Consider the following 13,828-nt stretch of genomic DNA (forward strand, 5'->3'; position numbering starts at 1 on the left):
AATATATATATATATATATATATATAGTGGTTGAACCAACTATATTAAATTCTTTAAAAGCAAATTCAAACTATTAAAGATTTGATTAATTTTTGGTATCCCCAATATACTTAATACAGTAATTATTAGGAATTGATCCAAGCCAGCATCAATTATAACTCATTTCTACTATTATTGAATGGAATGTTTTTATTATGTCCTGCCCTCCTAAATATCAAATCAGATACTACATTTACTCAACATGGAATAATATTTCACCAACTTTTCAAAATCTTCTTTTATACTTCATTTTTTAAATTCGAAATGCAACTAATCAAATTAATGATATTGACTGCATTAATTTTTTTTTTTGAAAGGCATTCATCAACCGCATTAAATCTTAAGAAATATAAAAGATCATAATTTATAAATAATTTCAATTAACAATGTAGCTGTTTAAAACACATGGTTTTAAAAACAAATACTTTTGTTTATTTAAAATCAAATTCTCACATTTTAACTAAAAATTTTTTATTTTGGGAATTGTAAAAAAAAATTAAAAAAAAATTAGATGTTTAAAGAATAATTTTGAAACATCTACTTTTGTTTCACGAAATGAGATTTTAGAAAATTATTTTCGAATTTTCTGAAGTTTGTAAGTCAATGGAAAACATGCTGAAAATTAACCGGAAAAGGGATCAAAATATGGAAAATTTTCTTCTACACTATATAAAAGTAAAAAACAATTTTCAGAAAAGTTCTGGAGCCTTCAAATTAGACTTGTCCTGAGCTAGCCTATTGCTTGAGTATGATTATTTTATTAATAAAATATTACTTTATTTTATTTTGATTTTAAAATATATTTATTCAAAATATTAATATTAAAATTATCTTTTAATAGTTTAATAAATTCAATTTAAATGGGTGTGTTGAACTTAGCTTGAAGAAGTGTTAACTAAATTAGTTTGGACTCCAGATATTATTTTATTAATAAAATTTTGTTTTTATTTAATTTAATTTTAAATTATAATTAAAAATAACAAAAATAAAATTTTTAATATTTTAATAATAAAAATTTAATTTCAATGAGTGGATCAATGGCTTAGCTCCAGATATTAATAAATATTTAATTTTTATGTAATATTAATTTATAATTATTTAAAAATATAAAAATGCTTTTAAAACTAACTGCTTGAACTCTTACTTTATGTTTTAGAAATATCAACTAACCTTATTCATAAACGCTCTTAATTAAGATTATACAATATAAATTTATTTTAAAAATTGATATATAAAGTTTAAATATAATTTTTACATTATTGATATTAAGTTTAAGTAATAATATGTTAATTTTGAAAACAAGAAATCATTTTTAAAATAAAAAATATTTTTGACAATATCATTCAAACAATAATTTATATAAAATATTCAGGAAAAAAAAAAACAAATTTTCAAGACATGACCTATTTTTGCGAAAGCTCGTTCCGGCGAGAGGGACAGGTCCTAATGACTAAATAATTCCGTGTAATGTATGTAGAGGGAGATTTGGTATGCCAATAGTACGTGTATGGTTCACAGTAAGTGAGATCAAAATTGCAAAACCATCATCAATCAGTGATGCGGGAATCAAGATTTCCCCGTTGCAAAAACTCATCTCCTCTCTGTCTCCTCTGAGTTTTTTACAGACAGTGTTGTCCCCAGGATTCCAGCTCAAAAAACACACCCCTCCGCATCTCCTTCCCTTTAACTCACTTCACGACCATCTCGTCCCTTTTACTCCCTCTCTCTTTCTCTCAGCGAAGCAAACTCTCATACACTTTACGTTAACTTACGTTTCTACTCAGAAACCTTACAATGCCACTGTCTCCAGATCCAGCCCTCTGACAGCAACCAAAAACCATTTCTCTCGACTCGTCAAAATACTGAACATTTTATAAAAGGAAATTGGAGAAAAGCAAAAGCAAAGAAAAAATGGGTGCTTTAAGGGAGTCATGGTGTTTTTGCAAAGGAGTAAGCAAGACTGAAAGAATGAAAGGCACCATTTTCTCAAGTAAAGCTCCGGCAATGGCTGGAATCACTGGCACCTCCGTCAATGGAATCTCCGGCACCGGATTCCTCATCCACCGGAATCTTCTCTTAACTACTCACGTCAACCTCCCTTCTGTAGCTGCTGCTGAGAGCTCTGAGATCCGGCTCCAAAACGGCGTGCCTGCCTCTCTCGTTCCTCACAGGTAATACATATATATTTTTTGTTTTTCTGGATTTTTGCACTTTTTGTTTAACTAGCGAGGGAAAAAAGATGAGGGATTTTTAATGTCATTTACTTGATGTGGTTACCAACAAGTATTATGGGAAATGCTTTTTGAATTGTGATTGCTTGATTAAAGAAACGTGGGTCCAAGATTGGTAGTTGTAGAATTGATTTTTATACTTTGTAGAATTCTCAACTTTGAGATTTGATTGAGCTTACCTTTTGTGCTTGTATTTCATTAGGTGTCAGACTTATTGTTGTCAAGTTTTCATTAATTAAAGATTGTTCTTTATTCATCTTTGTTATCATTGCAACTTTGTTTTTGGTTGATATTTTACTGTCATAAACTTACTATGAATGTCTACTTAACTTTGATCTCTGCTCATTTCACCTAGCAGTTAAATTATTATAGATAATTAAGAGGCCCATACTACTTTACCTTAACTAGAAGGTATGCAGCCGAGGCTTGGTTGTTGGGATTTAGGTATTAGTATTAGGTCCTGATGATTAGTACTTTAATTTATTTAATCTCAAAATGTTTTTATGCATGAGGATGTGATAATTTGAGTATCATTTAGGTTTCTTCAATGAAGTTCTAAGGAGGAAGATAAAAGATTTCTTTTTCAAATTGTGCATATATAAGAAAATTTACCTTTGCCATTGTTGCTTGAGAAGAGGTTACTTTATTTTTCCTTCTTGAGTCAGTTATACCCAAGGGCCTTGTGTATTATATAAGTGCAAGAGAGGAAAAGAAAAGAGTCATGCTAATTTTAGTTGTTGCTCATACAAGGGTTAAATTGAACAAATCAGCATTTTGAGGTGTTGTTCTCAATCTGTGTTTATTATACAACATTACCCCTTGACGTGTTCAGAGATATGTTAGATAGCATAATGCATAAAAAAGTGTTTTCCTAATTCATGTTTATTACAAATATTTATTAGTAACATATATCAACGGAAGAAATTTATAGACATATAGTCACCTGTGCCTCTTAATTCTCTCGTCTTGTTAAATGCTGTAAATTAGCAGTTCGATAGTCTCCATGAAACAGTGATGTTCATAATTTATCAAGCTTAGCTAAAAACTTTTTGCTAGTTTATAGATCAAGGACCTTAGACATTCTTCACCTTGATGACACCTAAGGATAAAATGATGATGTTGCAAAAGGAGCAGACAATCGAACAAAACACTCAAAAGCTTCTGTGGGTTCAATACTTTGCAAGTCACCTTGCATTAATTATCATCCTTCTGAAAGTTAAGATGCGCTTCTGTTAAGCAAATTCATAGCCTATGCCGTGTCACGGGCATAAAATTAGGTTGAGTAAAACTGAAGCAGTAGATGACTTTCTTGTTTTTTTCATGAGAAGAATCCTTTAAATTAGAAAAACTTTATATGGTAACAATTCATAATAGGTTCTGCTGTTGATTTAGTTATCTCCTGCTGGGTTTTCTTTTTTCCTTTTCCCCCTGAACTCCTCCAAAGGTTTCTATGTACTTCATTGATGCTATGGTGGAGCAGATAGAAAGATATCCAGATTGGGTTTATTATTGATAATTTCTGTTTCTTAATTATGGAATTATTTTTTTTTAACTTACAGTGGACTTAGTTGATTTTGGTACTTGGGCTAGTTGTACTTTTTGGAAATCTTCTATGATAATTTGGATTTCTCAAAACAGTTACGTTTTTTCTTCTTTTGAGTTTTGACTCTTGTAAGGATTGCACTGAGAATTTCTCCTTCTACCCCTCAACATCATTGTAGATGCATCCGGAAATTTTAACATTTCCTTCGTATATAGTGTCTTGAGTTTAAATTCCATGGTTCTCTTATTGAAGTAGTTCTAGCAATAGGAAATGCCGTCACTTAGCTCACTAATAAAGTACCTGGAAACTCTTGATATTTGATGAAAAGTTGAGAAGATAGTCTAATGCCTACTGTTTCATTGGCTTGTTCTATTCAGTTGATTCATGTTCTAATTGTTCTCTTGGCTAGCCCATTTTTTGGCTCTGTTAAAGTTTTACGCAATCTTGGAGCCTCCCCTCTACTTCTTCCTCCTTTTTTATTTTTTGGTTTAATAGTTTCATGATTAAAATTTCTCTGCTAACTAATTTACTGATGTTATGCATGGGCTAAGCAAAACAGGTGGCAGAACTTCTGAAATATTTCTAGAGCTCCTGAAATATTTCTTTCTAAATCTTCTTTCTTTTCTTTCTTTTATTTAGTGTACTTCAAATTTAATTCCTGTCTTTAATCTTTTCGCAGGTTTTTCATCACCAGCTCTGTTTTAGATCTAACAATAGTGGGCTTAGATGCCATGGATGGAGAATCAAATACCCAAGGGCAGCAACCTCATTACTTGAAGACGTGTTCTAAACCAAATCTAGATCTAGGAAGTGCTGTTTACCTTCTAGGTTACACAGAGAAAAAAGAATTGACAGTAGGTGAAGGAAAGGTGGTGATTGCCACTGACAATCTCATAAAACTGTCAACAGATGGAATAATATGGAACCCTGGCTCGGCTGGATTTGATGCACAGGGGAATCTTGCGTTCATGATCTGTGATCCTATGAAGCTAGCTACATCTCCTAATACCAAGTCATCCTCGACTTCTTCTTCATCCTCATCATCATGGAAGAAAGACAGTCCTATGCAATTTGGCATTCCCATTCCCATCATTTGTGATTGGTTAAACCAGCATTGGGAAGGTAGTCTTGATGAAGTTACCAAACCCAAGCTACCAATTATTAGATTGATGTCCTCAGGCCAAAAGAGTGAGCATTCTTCTGCATCCTTTACAATGCGCCAGGTTTTTAAGTCGACAGAAGCTGATAATGACAGAACTCCATCTTCATCAAATATAATCTCAAAAACTAGGGATCAACCAGGACCAAGCTCTCCTGCTGTAGTGAACACCGTTGAAGGAGAAACGCCACAATCTGATCCACACGCATCACATGTGCAAGGAATCCCAACTCCAGAAATATATGAATCACCAAAGTTGACTGCAGTCCCTATTAGGAAGAAAGAGGCTAGCCAAATTCAGCTTTTGGATATAAATTTTCCTCTCAAGATTGCGAAAGCTGCAGTAGTTTTGCAGCCAACCAAACAGCTGCTTCTGAACTCAGATGAGAACGGTATGAAGGGGCTCCCTCCAGAAAGTCCATTGAGAGAAGAAGATCAAATCAAGAATAGAGTACAGGCTAGTCCCAATGCCGATGCTGATGTTGCCTTAACTGGATCTGTAAATGGGGCCCAGAGTGAGGTCCAGTCTAGTTCATCTCCTGTAGAACTTTCAGAGATGCATAATGGGTATAGCAGTGAGGGGGAGACTATGTACTCTGCCGAGACCGCTGAGAGTCGAAACTACACGAGTCCTAGACAGGGAAACTTTCAGCAAGTGGGAAGGAGCCAGAGTTGTGTGGGTTACACTAGATGGGGAGCTTTTCAAAGAAACCCAGTCGCTCGCAGGGCATTGCTAGAAAAGCAGAGGAGCTTTATCCATGGAAAGAAGACTTACTCACAAGGGGCAACCTCTCAAAGGAGTAATGACTACTTTAGCCCTACAGTTTCCTCAATCATGAAGAAGCGGAACAACTCAGAGCAGCCAAGCAAACCACGTCAAAGCACTGTTCATTCATCTCCAAGATGGATGTTTTAATGATTATTGATGAGCATGATACCAAATGAGGCCAACAAGCCAACAACAAATATATAGCTGTTTACAAATTGTCTATTAAATGCCTTATTAATTGCATATAGTGCAACCAAATTGTTGTGACACTGTGCAGACTGATTCAAGATGAATAAGAAAGTTCGGCCACGATGTTGTAGTTCTGATTAGTGCTCCAAGTAAGCCTAGCCACATTGTTAATACAATTGCATTTTGAGACAATCTACGGCAAGTAGCTTTGAGAACAACTTTTTAGGTATAGAAATCGACCTTCATTTTGCAAATGGGGAAGTTATGACGAGACTGCATTATACCTGCTGTCACTGCCTCATGTGCGATACAGGCTTGACATTGCTGATCGTTGTTCATTTCTGGAAGATTGTTGGGGCAGTTTCACTCTTTTCCCTTTTGTTATTTGATGCGTACAATTTGACTACTTTTACCTAAGGAATACTACTCCATGCTCAAGATGATGCTGTTGTGCCCTTGAGCCCAATTTTGTTTCTCTTCATTGTTGTATTCTCATCCCATTGCACGAACCCAAGGCCCCAGCCTACATGAGAAAGAAAACAGTAACTGAGAAAAGTCACCTTCCTTTGGAGTTAGGAAGCTGTAGCTCTCCTTTTCTAACACCTCCTAACTCTCTGTGCAATGGAAGTAGGGATGACAAGTACCCTTGTCCCGTCGGACACTCCTCTGGGATTGGCCCAGCACCATTAAGATCTGGTACCACGTAACTCTTCTAAAACAAGAGTGAGAAGTATCAATACCAAACTATTTTGGTAGTCCCACAATAATCTACATATATTAAAAACTGTTTGGAGGAGGGGACAATTGCTCCTATTTAGAACACCACGTCATCGATTTGGGCTTGAATTTTGAGATGTAGGTGCTATTTGGTAGAAAAGCCGAAAGCCATGGCTTTTTGATCTTTTCCTCTTACCATTCTTTTCTCCACTCTCTTTTTTTACTTCCTCCATCTTTCTTCTAGATTTTCCCCTCCCCTTCTTGGTTTCTTCGCTCTTCCTCTTCTTTTACTTTCTCCATCTTTCGATTTTTTTTTTTATTTTTTTCTCTTTTTCACTACACTTTTCTTTCTGCTTTGTTTATTTGTTTTAGTGCCTTCTTTTTTGTTTGGTTTGCTATTTGGTTCTCTCTTCTTTTGCTTTCTCCGTTCTTTTCATTTTCTTGTTGCTCTTTTTCCACTGTTCTTTTCTTCTTCTTTTTTTGATTTGTTTGATTTATTTGTTTGTCTTGGAGTTTGTTTTAGTGTCTTTTTTTAATCGTTTTGTTTATCATGCTATTTTGGTTTTTTTCATGCCCTTGCTTCCAGAAATTTCTTCTGGAATTTTTTCAGCTTGATTTCTTTGTGTTATGTTTTGCAAGTCTCTTCTCTCGGTTTCTTGCTTCTCCTTTTCGTGTTGACAAGTAGAGCAATTGACGAAAGCTGTGAACAATGATTTCACCATGGATGCTGATATTGAGGTAAACAAAACCCGTATTTTGTTCTATTTTTCAATTAATGGTTTTATTAGTTTTGTTTTCTTTTATACATTAATTGTTTTTCTTTTCGTTTATTTTTGTTTTGTCTAAAGGTGATTATTTCATGCCCTAATTTTCCTGTGTTATGAACGAATCATGCTTTTTTCCGTCGCAGGTGCAAGTATGTACGCTTAATGATCCTTTTTCAAGTAATTCTGTTTTTTTTTTTCTTATAGAAAATGGGTTTTTCAACATGTTTTTATATCTTGGAATCAGTTGGTTATTTGTTTCATGTAGTGATTGGTAGGAGAGGATTGTTGGAGAGCTATTCAGCTTGACCACAGTTCTGTTAAGGTAATCTCCTTCAATTTTTATTTTGTTTTGCTGATTTTTTTTATTAAGAATAATGCGTAATTAACTTGAAAACCCATGTACCCATGGATGGCGTGAATGAGTTTGGCTTTTCTTTGGGTTTTAACTAAATGCTTTCTTTGTTGCTCATGCTTTATTTTGGTTGGCTTTTCTTTCTTTGTAGCTTATGGTTTTTTTTTTTTTTGCCTTTTTTTTGGTCTTATTTTCTTATTTATTTGGGTTGTTGAGTTTTTTGTTGATAGCTCACGGTTTTTTCATTTATTTATTTATTTTTTGCATGTCCATGATTGTATCAACTGAGGTTGAAATTTTTAATTTCTTATTTAGGGTTTGTTTGTGGAATGCATGGGACAAATTATATGAATAAATAATGAGTTTTTGTGCATAAAGATGAATGGATAATAATTTAATTAAATATTTTATTCCTAATACTTTGGTTGTCTGCTACAACAACGAGGACGCTCCTCTGCCTGCCTTCAACGAGGACCAGCAGTAATATCTCTTGTCTCTCTCTCTTCCTCTGTACATATGTTGGGTATGCATGCAGTTGTGTATTTGAAGCACCTGTCAATGTGTATTTCATCGTTTTGATCTTATTGCAAAGTTTGCTTTTTCTTTCCTTTTTTCATACATCCCTTTCTAAAATTGTTCGTCCCTTTTTTTCATTGGGTTTTCTCTTCATTGCTTTCTTTGTCATCTTCTTGGTCTTCTTCTTCTTCGTCTTCTGTTTTTTTTTTTTTTTTCTGGACTTTTTATTTTTAGAATCTCATCTCCAATTAATTTACTATATTGTAATTTTTGTTTGAACTTTATTTTTTTTATGTAACTAATTTATGTACAGTAAAACTTTGATAAATTAATACTTGATAAATTAATAACTTCAATTAAATAATATTTTTTATTAGTTCCGACTTAGAAGCAACTTGATAAATTAATAATTCGTTAAATTTATAAGATAATACATTTAAAAAAAACACATACGTTCTACTTGATGTATAAATTAATAATGTCTGTGTACATTAAAATTATATATATATATGGTGTTACCTTATTTTTTTCCTTTCCTAAAAAGCATCAGGAATTTTAAAGCAAATTAATGAAAATGTAAATTCAAATGTATGTCCAAGGTCCATCTATAAAAAGCTTTGAAGATTGTAATTCAAAACAGAACTTCATAATAGAGAAGGAGAGTTCCTCTTCTCATCTCAAAGTTTCCATATATTTTTTTTTCCAAATATTATGTATTTCCGCAATTTTTTATTTTTGATAATATCTCATTTTTAATATCTCCAAGTGACGATCCAACGTCTTTGGTATTAGAGGTAACACCGGAGCAAAGGTATTTTTTTTATAAAAAAAATTTAAGTATTTTTTCATTTTTAATTTTTTTTTCGAATTTTGGTTTTAATTTTTTGGTGGGTATTGTGTTCATTTTGTTGAATTCGTGAGAAATAATCTATTAAGTTGAGGGTTAGGCGTTCTAGGACATAGTTTCCCCCTGTAGGCAGAAGAAACACTATACCCTAGAACAGTAGAAACCTCCCATGTAGGAAAAAAATTAATAAATACAAAATGCTTTCATTTTTAAGAACTTCTTCTTGTTTCAGTTCAAACTCTAATCAAACTCAGACTGTCAACGAGAAAACTATTCATTATGAAAATATTATACAAGAAATAGATAATTGAGAAATTCCAAGAGTTTCTCAAAATCAAAGTTATAAATCCTCAACATTTCATACTTTACATTTAAATTCCTTTCGTGGGTATTTAATTAAAACAAAAGAGAAAAGTATACTAATCCAAAACCAATATAAAAATATTCAGCTTTTGGATCAAGACACAATTGAAAAACTTAGTAGTAAAAAATATAATTATATACATTTTGAATTAATACAAGTAAGAGTCAAGCTTCTTACCAAAGAAGGGCTAGACACCTCAATCTTTATAGTTCTCAAAGATAGAAAACATTTCATTTTAATGATTCCTTATTAAGAACTATAGAAACAAGCCTTTGTATCTGGTCAATACATTTCAACTGTTTTTCAAATTTTATGGTTTCATTAAAAAACAGAAATATTTTAAACTCACTTACACTTCAAATTCAAACACATAATTACAAAATGATGCCTAGATCTAAATACTGTTAATTCAAATGGATGTGACTAGGTCTTACACATAATACCTAAAACAATCCAATAGCATGAAGTTCAACTTCCAAATAGATGAAAAATAGAAGTAGCCACCAATCCAGTTATAATACAAAATACTGAAATAAACCATGTTGCAACATATAGAGATGGTTTAGTAGAACTTGTCTTCAATAGACTTCTAAGAGTACCCTTAAGACAATCATTTGATGCAGAACAAAGTTTCGCTTCAATAAGGAGTATAAACATCTTAGGAGAAAATCCATCTTCCATAGGAACAGATTTTAGAATAACGAAAGCCTCTGTATCCTCAATACCTTTCACTGTTAGAACAATTTACAAAGTACAGATAAAACTTCAAACATACCTGAACCCATATATAATAGGCAAGAAAACAGCCCTACAAACTCCCCCAATATATCACCAACATATTCTTCAATGACAAATAATTTGAATTTAAAAACAAATAATGTACCTGATTCAGAAATATTTGTATTAGAAAAAGAATTCACAATTGATAAAGAATGGTGTAAAACACATTTTTACTCCAAAAAAAAAATAAATTTTTTTTTAAAAAAATATGATAAAAAAAAAAGATGAAATCTTACATGAATATTATAACTTTATGAACAAACATAAAATTCTGTTTGAGTTCTTTGATTGGCTAGAAATCATTATGAACCACAATTAATAAACACCATAAAAACCATCAATAAATGGCAAACAAATAAAGGTGAAATAGAATCTGAACACCCCTCTTACAGAAATTCAATATTCACATAAAAATATAAGAATAAAAGCAACTCCGCTAAGAATGAGGTCATTAGACTCAGTAGAATTTGTTTCCTCAAAAGACATCCAAATGATAGTTGAACAGAACAACTATACAAATATGAATTTACACATAATATTAGAACAATTAGAAAACATAGAAACTTTAGTTCAAAATCAACCCCGAACAGTTCAAAATCCTTCAACAAATCTAGTATTTTAACCTTTTGAAGTACCAAAGAAATATCACCAGGAATGACAAAATCATTTCTTAAAAGAAGTAGAAGATATGATTGATGTTTAAGAAAGCCAAAATTCAAGAATAGTAATAGATACCCCAGTAAGACAAACCCACACAATCAACGTAGTAAATGATCAAACAGACTTTTAGAACTCTTTAGAAGAGTCACATAACCAACAAATTAATAAAATTGTTTGGAAAGAACCGAAAAAACATTATTATCTCAAAATTACAGCACCAGATATCAATATTGAAAAAGAACTAACGTTTTAATATAAATACAATGCTAATACCATATACGAATAGAACATTGATGAAATGTCTGAATATAATATCCTCAGTACACTTCAACAAATAACAATGGTCTCAAATGTATACAAACTCAAAACCAAATAGGTCAAATCATAGATCATGTTATAGCAAACGTTCTAGTTGTTGGTTTCACTGGACAACTAAAAGGATGGTGGGATAATTATCTTATAATGGATCAACAACAAGAAATATTAAAAGCTATGAAAAAAGATAATGAAGGTAATATCATATTTCATATTCAAGGTAGAGAAATTCAAGATGCAGTAGCAATCTTTATTTTCTCAATATCAAAACAAGACATATATCAAAATACTGCAAAATTAAAAAGAAAATTAACCAACTCCAATTAGGAGAAGAAATTGAACAAAAAAGTAATGAAATTCTCTTAGAATCAACAACTGATACAGATACATCTAGTGAATTTCTGGAAGATCTACAAATAGATGAAATACAAACGACATCTCAACCATTAATAGAAAGTGAAAATTTAATTCAAGTTTTAACAAAAGATCAAGAATTAATAATTGAAATTATTGACAAATACAAGACCCAATATTAAAAAAAGAATACCTTGAAAAATTAAAAGACTCAATGAAAGAAAAAACTAACAAAAGCTATTTTCCAAATCATGAAGCAATGTACAACATTAAAAATATCATTTTTGACAAATATGAAAGAACAAAACCAAGAAAAATGTCCAAAAAAGAATTAAGGTTAGAAATAAAAACCCTAAAAATAGAAATCTTTGAACTTAAAAGGAGCAGCGACAAATCGAATCCTTAAAATACACAGAAATACAAGCAGAACAATATTTCTCTGAATCAGAAACAGAAAATAAAAATACTAAAGAATACATGATGGTACTCATTGAAGTCTCCATCTAAAGATAACTGATAAAAATAACTCTTAATCAATGAAGAATTTCAGTTAGAAACGATAGTACTATTTGACACTGGTGCTGATCAAAATTGTATTAGAGAAAGAATTATACCAACAAAATATTATGACAGAACAACTGAAGGATTAAAAGCCGCTAATGGTCAAAAGCTTAAAATCACATATAAAATCTCAAATACAGAAATCTATAACAACCGAAAATTCATTTTCAACGTCAAGTATAGAGATGGTTTTCTTGTTTTTCAAATTCATTTCTCAAACTCAAATGCTAAATTCATTAAAAGCATCATGCAATTCATTAAAAGCATATGAATTAAGTTTGCAAGATGAAAAAGTAACCCTTATCTCTTCAAAAGTCACGAGGCATAATTTAATTTGATTTAAGGATTCATCTTCACTTGATTCCTTATTTGCATTTTCCTTGTTGCTTGTGGAAAATAGATTCTCACAAAGGTTGTCTTTCAATTCTTTTTCTTTTTTTGTTTCTCCATATAACTCTTTTAATTTTTCTTAATTTTTTTTGACATTTTTACACATGAACACTCTATTGTATTATTTATAGTCAAGTGCACAAATAAGAGTGTGCATGGCCTTGAAGTTTATTTGTACTTTCTTTATTTCAACTTTTATCCACTTACTTCTATCTTTAAGAGTTTTCTCACTATTTATCAAATTAGTATTCATAAGGATGAAGAGACCATTGGTAATGATATCCTACATCTCATAGTAACAAGCCTTAATATAAATGGACATCTTAGTGCTCTAAAATTGATAATTGGTTCCATTAAATAGAGGACTATTTGTGGATTGATCCTTAGCAACATTAGAATTTTGAACAATCATTGGATCCTCCCCTTTAAGATCTTAAACATTAAAATTAAAGATTAAGCTCTAACACCACTGGTTGGTGCCAAAAAGAGTGCTAGATAGTGGTGAATAGCACTAAAAATATTTTAAAGAAAACTCTTTAAGTTTGAAAAACTTTTAAACAATTTTGGAATGGAAAGTTTAAAACTTGTTAAGGTTGAAAGACACTAAGTAAAAAAAGGGTTCAAAAAAAAGGACAAAAGATAATATTTATAGTAGTTCGATCTACTTAACGTACATCCACTATCTTGATTTTTCTAATCAAGGACTTTCAATCTAAATTCATTAAATTTAGTAAAATTAACGACTTTCACCAAACTTTTACAAGATGAGTTTCTAACCTAAGATCTAAACCCGTATATCAATTCCGAACTTTTTTAAGCTTAGTAAACCCCTTAGAGTGCTTGCGCACTCTAATCAATCAAGAAATGAAAAAAACGATGAAGTATAATTGATCAGTTAGCTGATCTAAGATGTACAATTTTAAGCTGAAACACTTTACAAAGAATAGGAGCAAAATATAAGTGTAAAAAGAAGGTTTTGGTCTTTTAAGCTCAAAATCACTTTGGGTAGCTTCTTTCTATGATTTTGATTGTTAAGGAGCCTTTAAATATTTACGAGACTGATTCTATTCATTAGAGACAGTTTTTAGTCATTATTTTGTAATTTAGCGACTCTTTTCAAATAAGTAGATAGTGTTTCATTAACTGATTGCAGGTAAGCTTTAATTGATTGCAACTTTTATATCATGCACTGTTTGGCAACTCTATTCATTGTGTTAACCGCTCTAACCAATTAGAGGAAACTGTAACCGATTAGAACCTTTCTATTTTCATTTT

The 13,828-nt window shown here is 31.5% G+C and overlaps 1 protein-coding gene and 1 long non-coding RNA gene across 2 annotated transcripts; both read left to right on the forward strand.

Moving 5' to 3' along the window:
• The first annotated feature begins 1,512 nt into the window (after positions 1 to 1,512).
• On the forward strand, positions 1,513 to 6,378 carry LOC110409088 (uncharacterized). Its single transcript, XM_021418322.2, has 2 exons — positions 1,513 to 2,210; positions 4,493 to 6,378. Exons 1-2 carry the CDS (start codon positions 1,951 to 1,953, stop codon positions 5,886 to 5,888), a joined length of 1,656 nt encoding a protein of 551 aa, XP_021273997.1. The 5' UTR covers positions 1,513 to 1,950; the 3' UTR covers positions 5,889 to 6,378.
• A 249-nt stretch (positions 6,379 to 6,627) lies between these two features.
• On the forward strand, positions 6,628 to 8,648 carry LOC110409525 (uncharacterized). The gene is made up of 3 exons (XR_002444576.2): positions 6,628 to 7,385; positions 7,496 to 7,563; positions 7,680 to 8,648. It is a non-coding gene; the product is annotated as an uncharacterized LOC110409525 (long non-coding RNA).
• The last annotated feature ends 5,180 nt before the right edge of the window (positions 8,649 to 13,828 follow it).

The sequence above is a fragment of the Theobroma umbraticum genome, unplaced genomic scaffold, assembly GCF_002168275.2.
Source record: "Theobroma umbraticum cultivar Fairchild unplaced genomic scaffold, ASM216827v3 scaffold_44.0, whole genome shotgun sequence".
In the NCBI taxonomy this organism is placed as follows: Eukaryota; Viridiplantae; Streptophyta; class Magnoliopsida; order Malvales; family Malvaceae; genus Theobroma; species Theobroma umbraticum.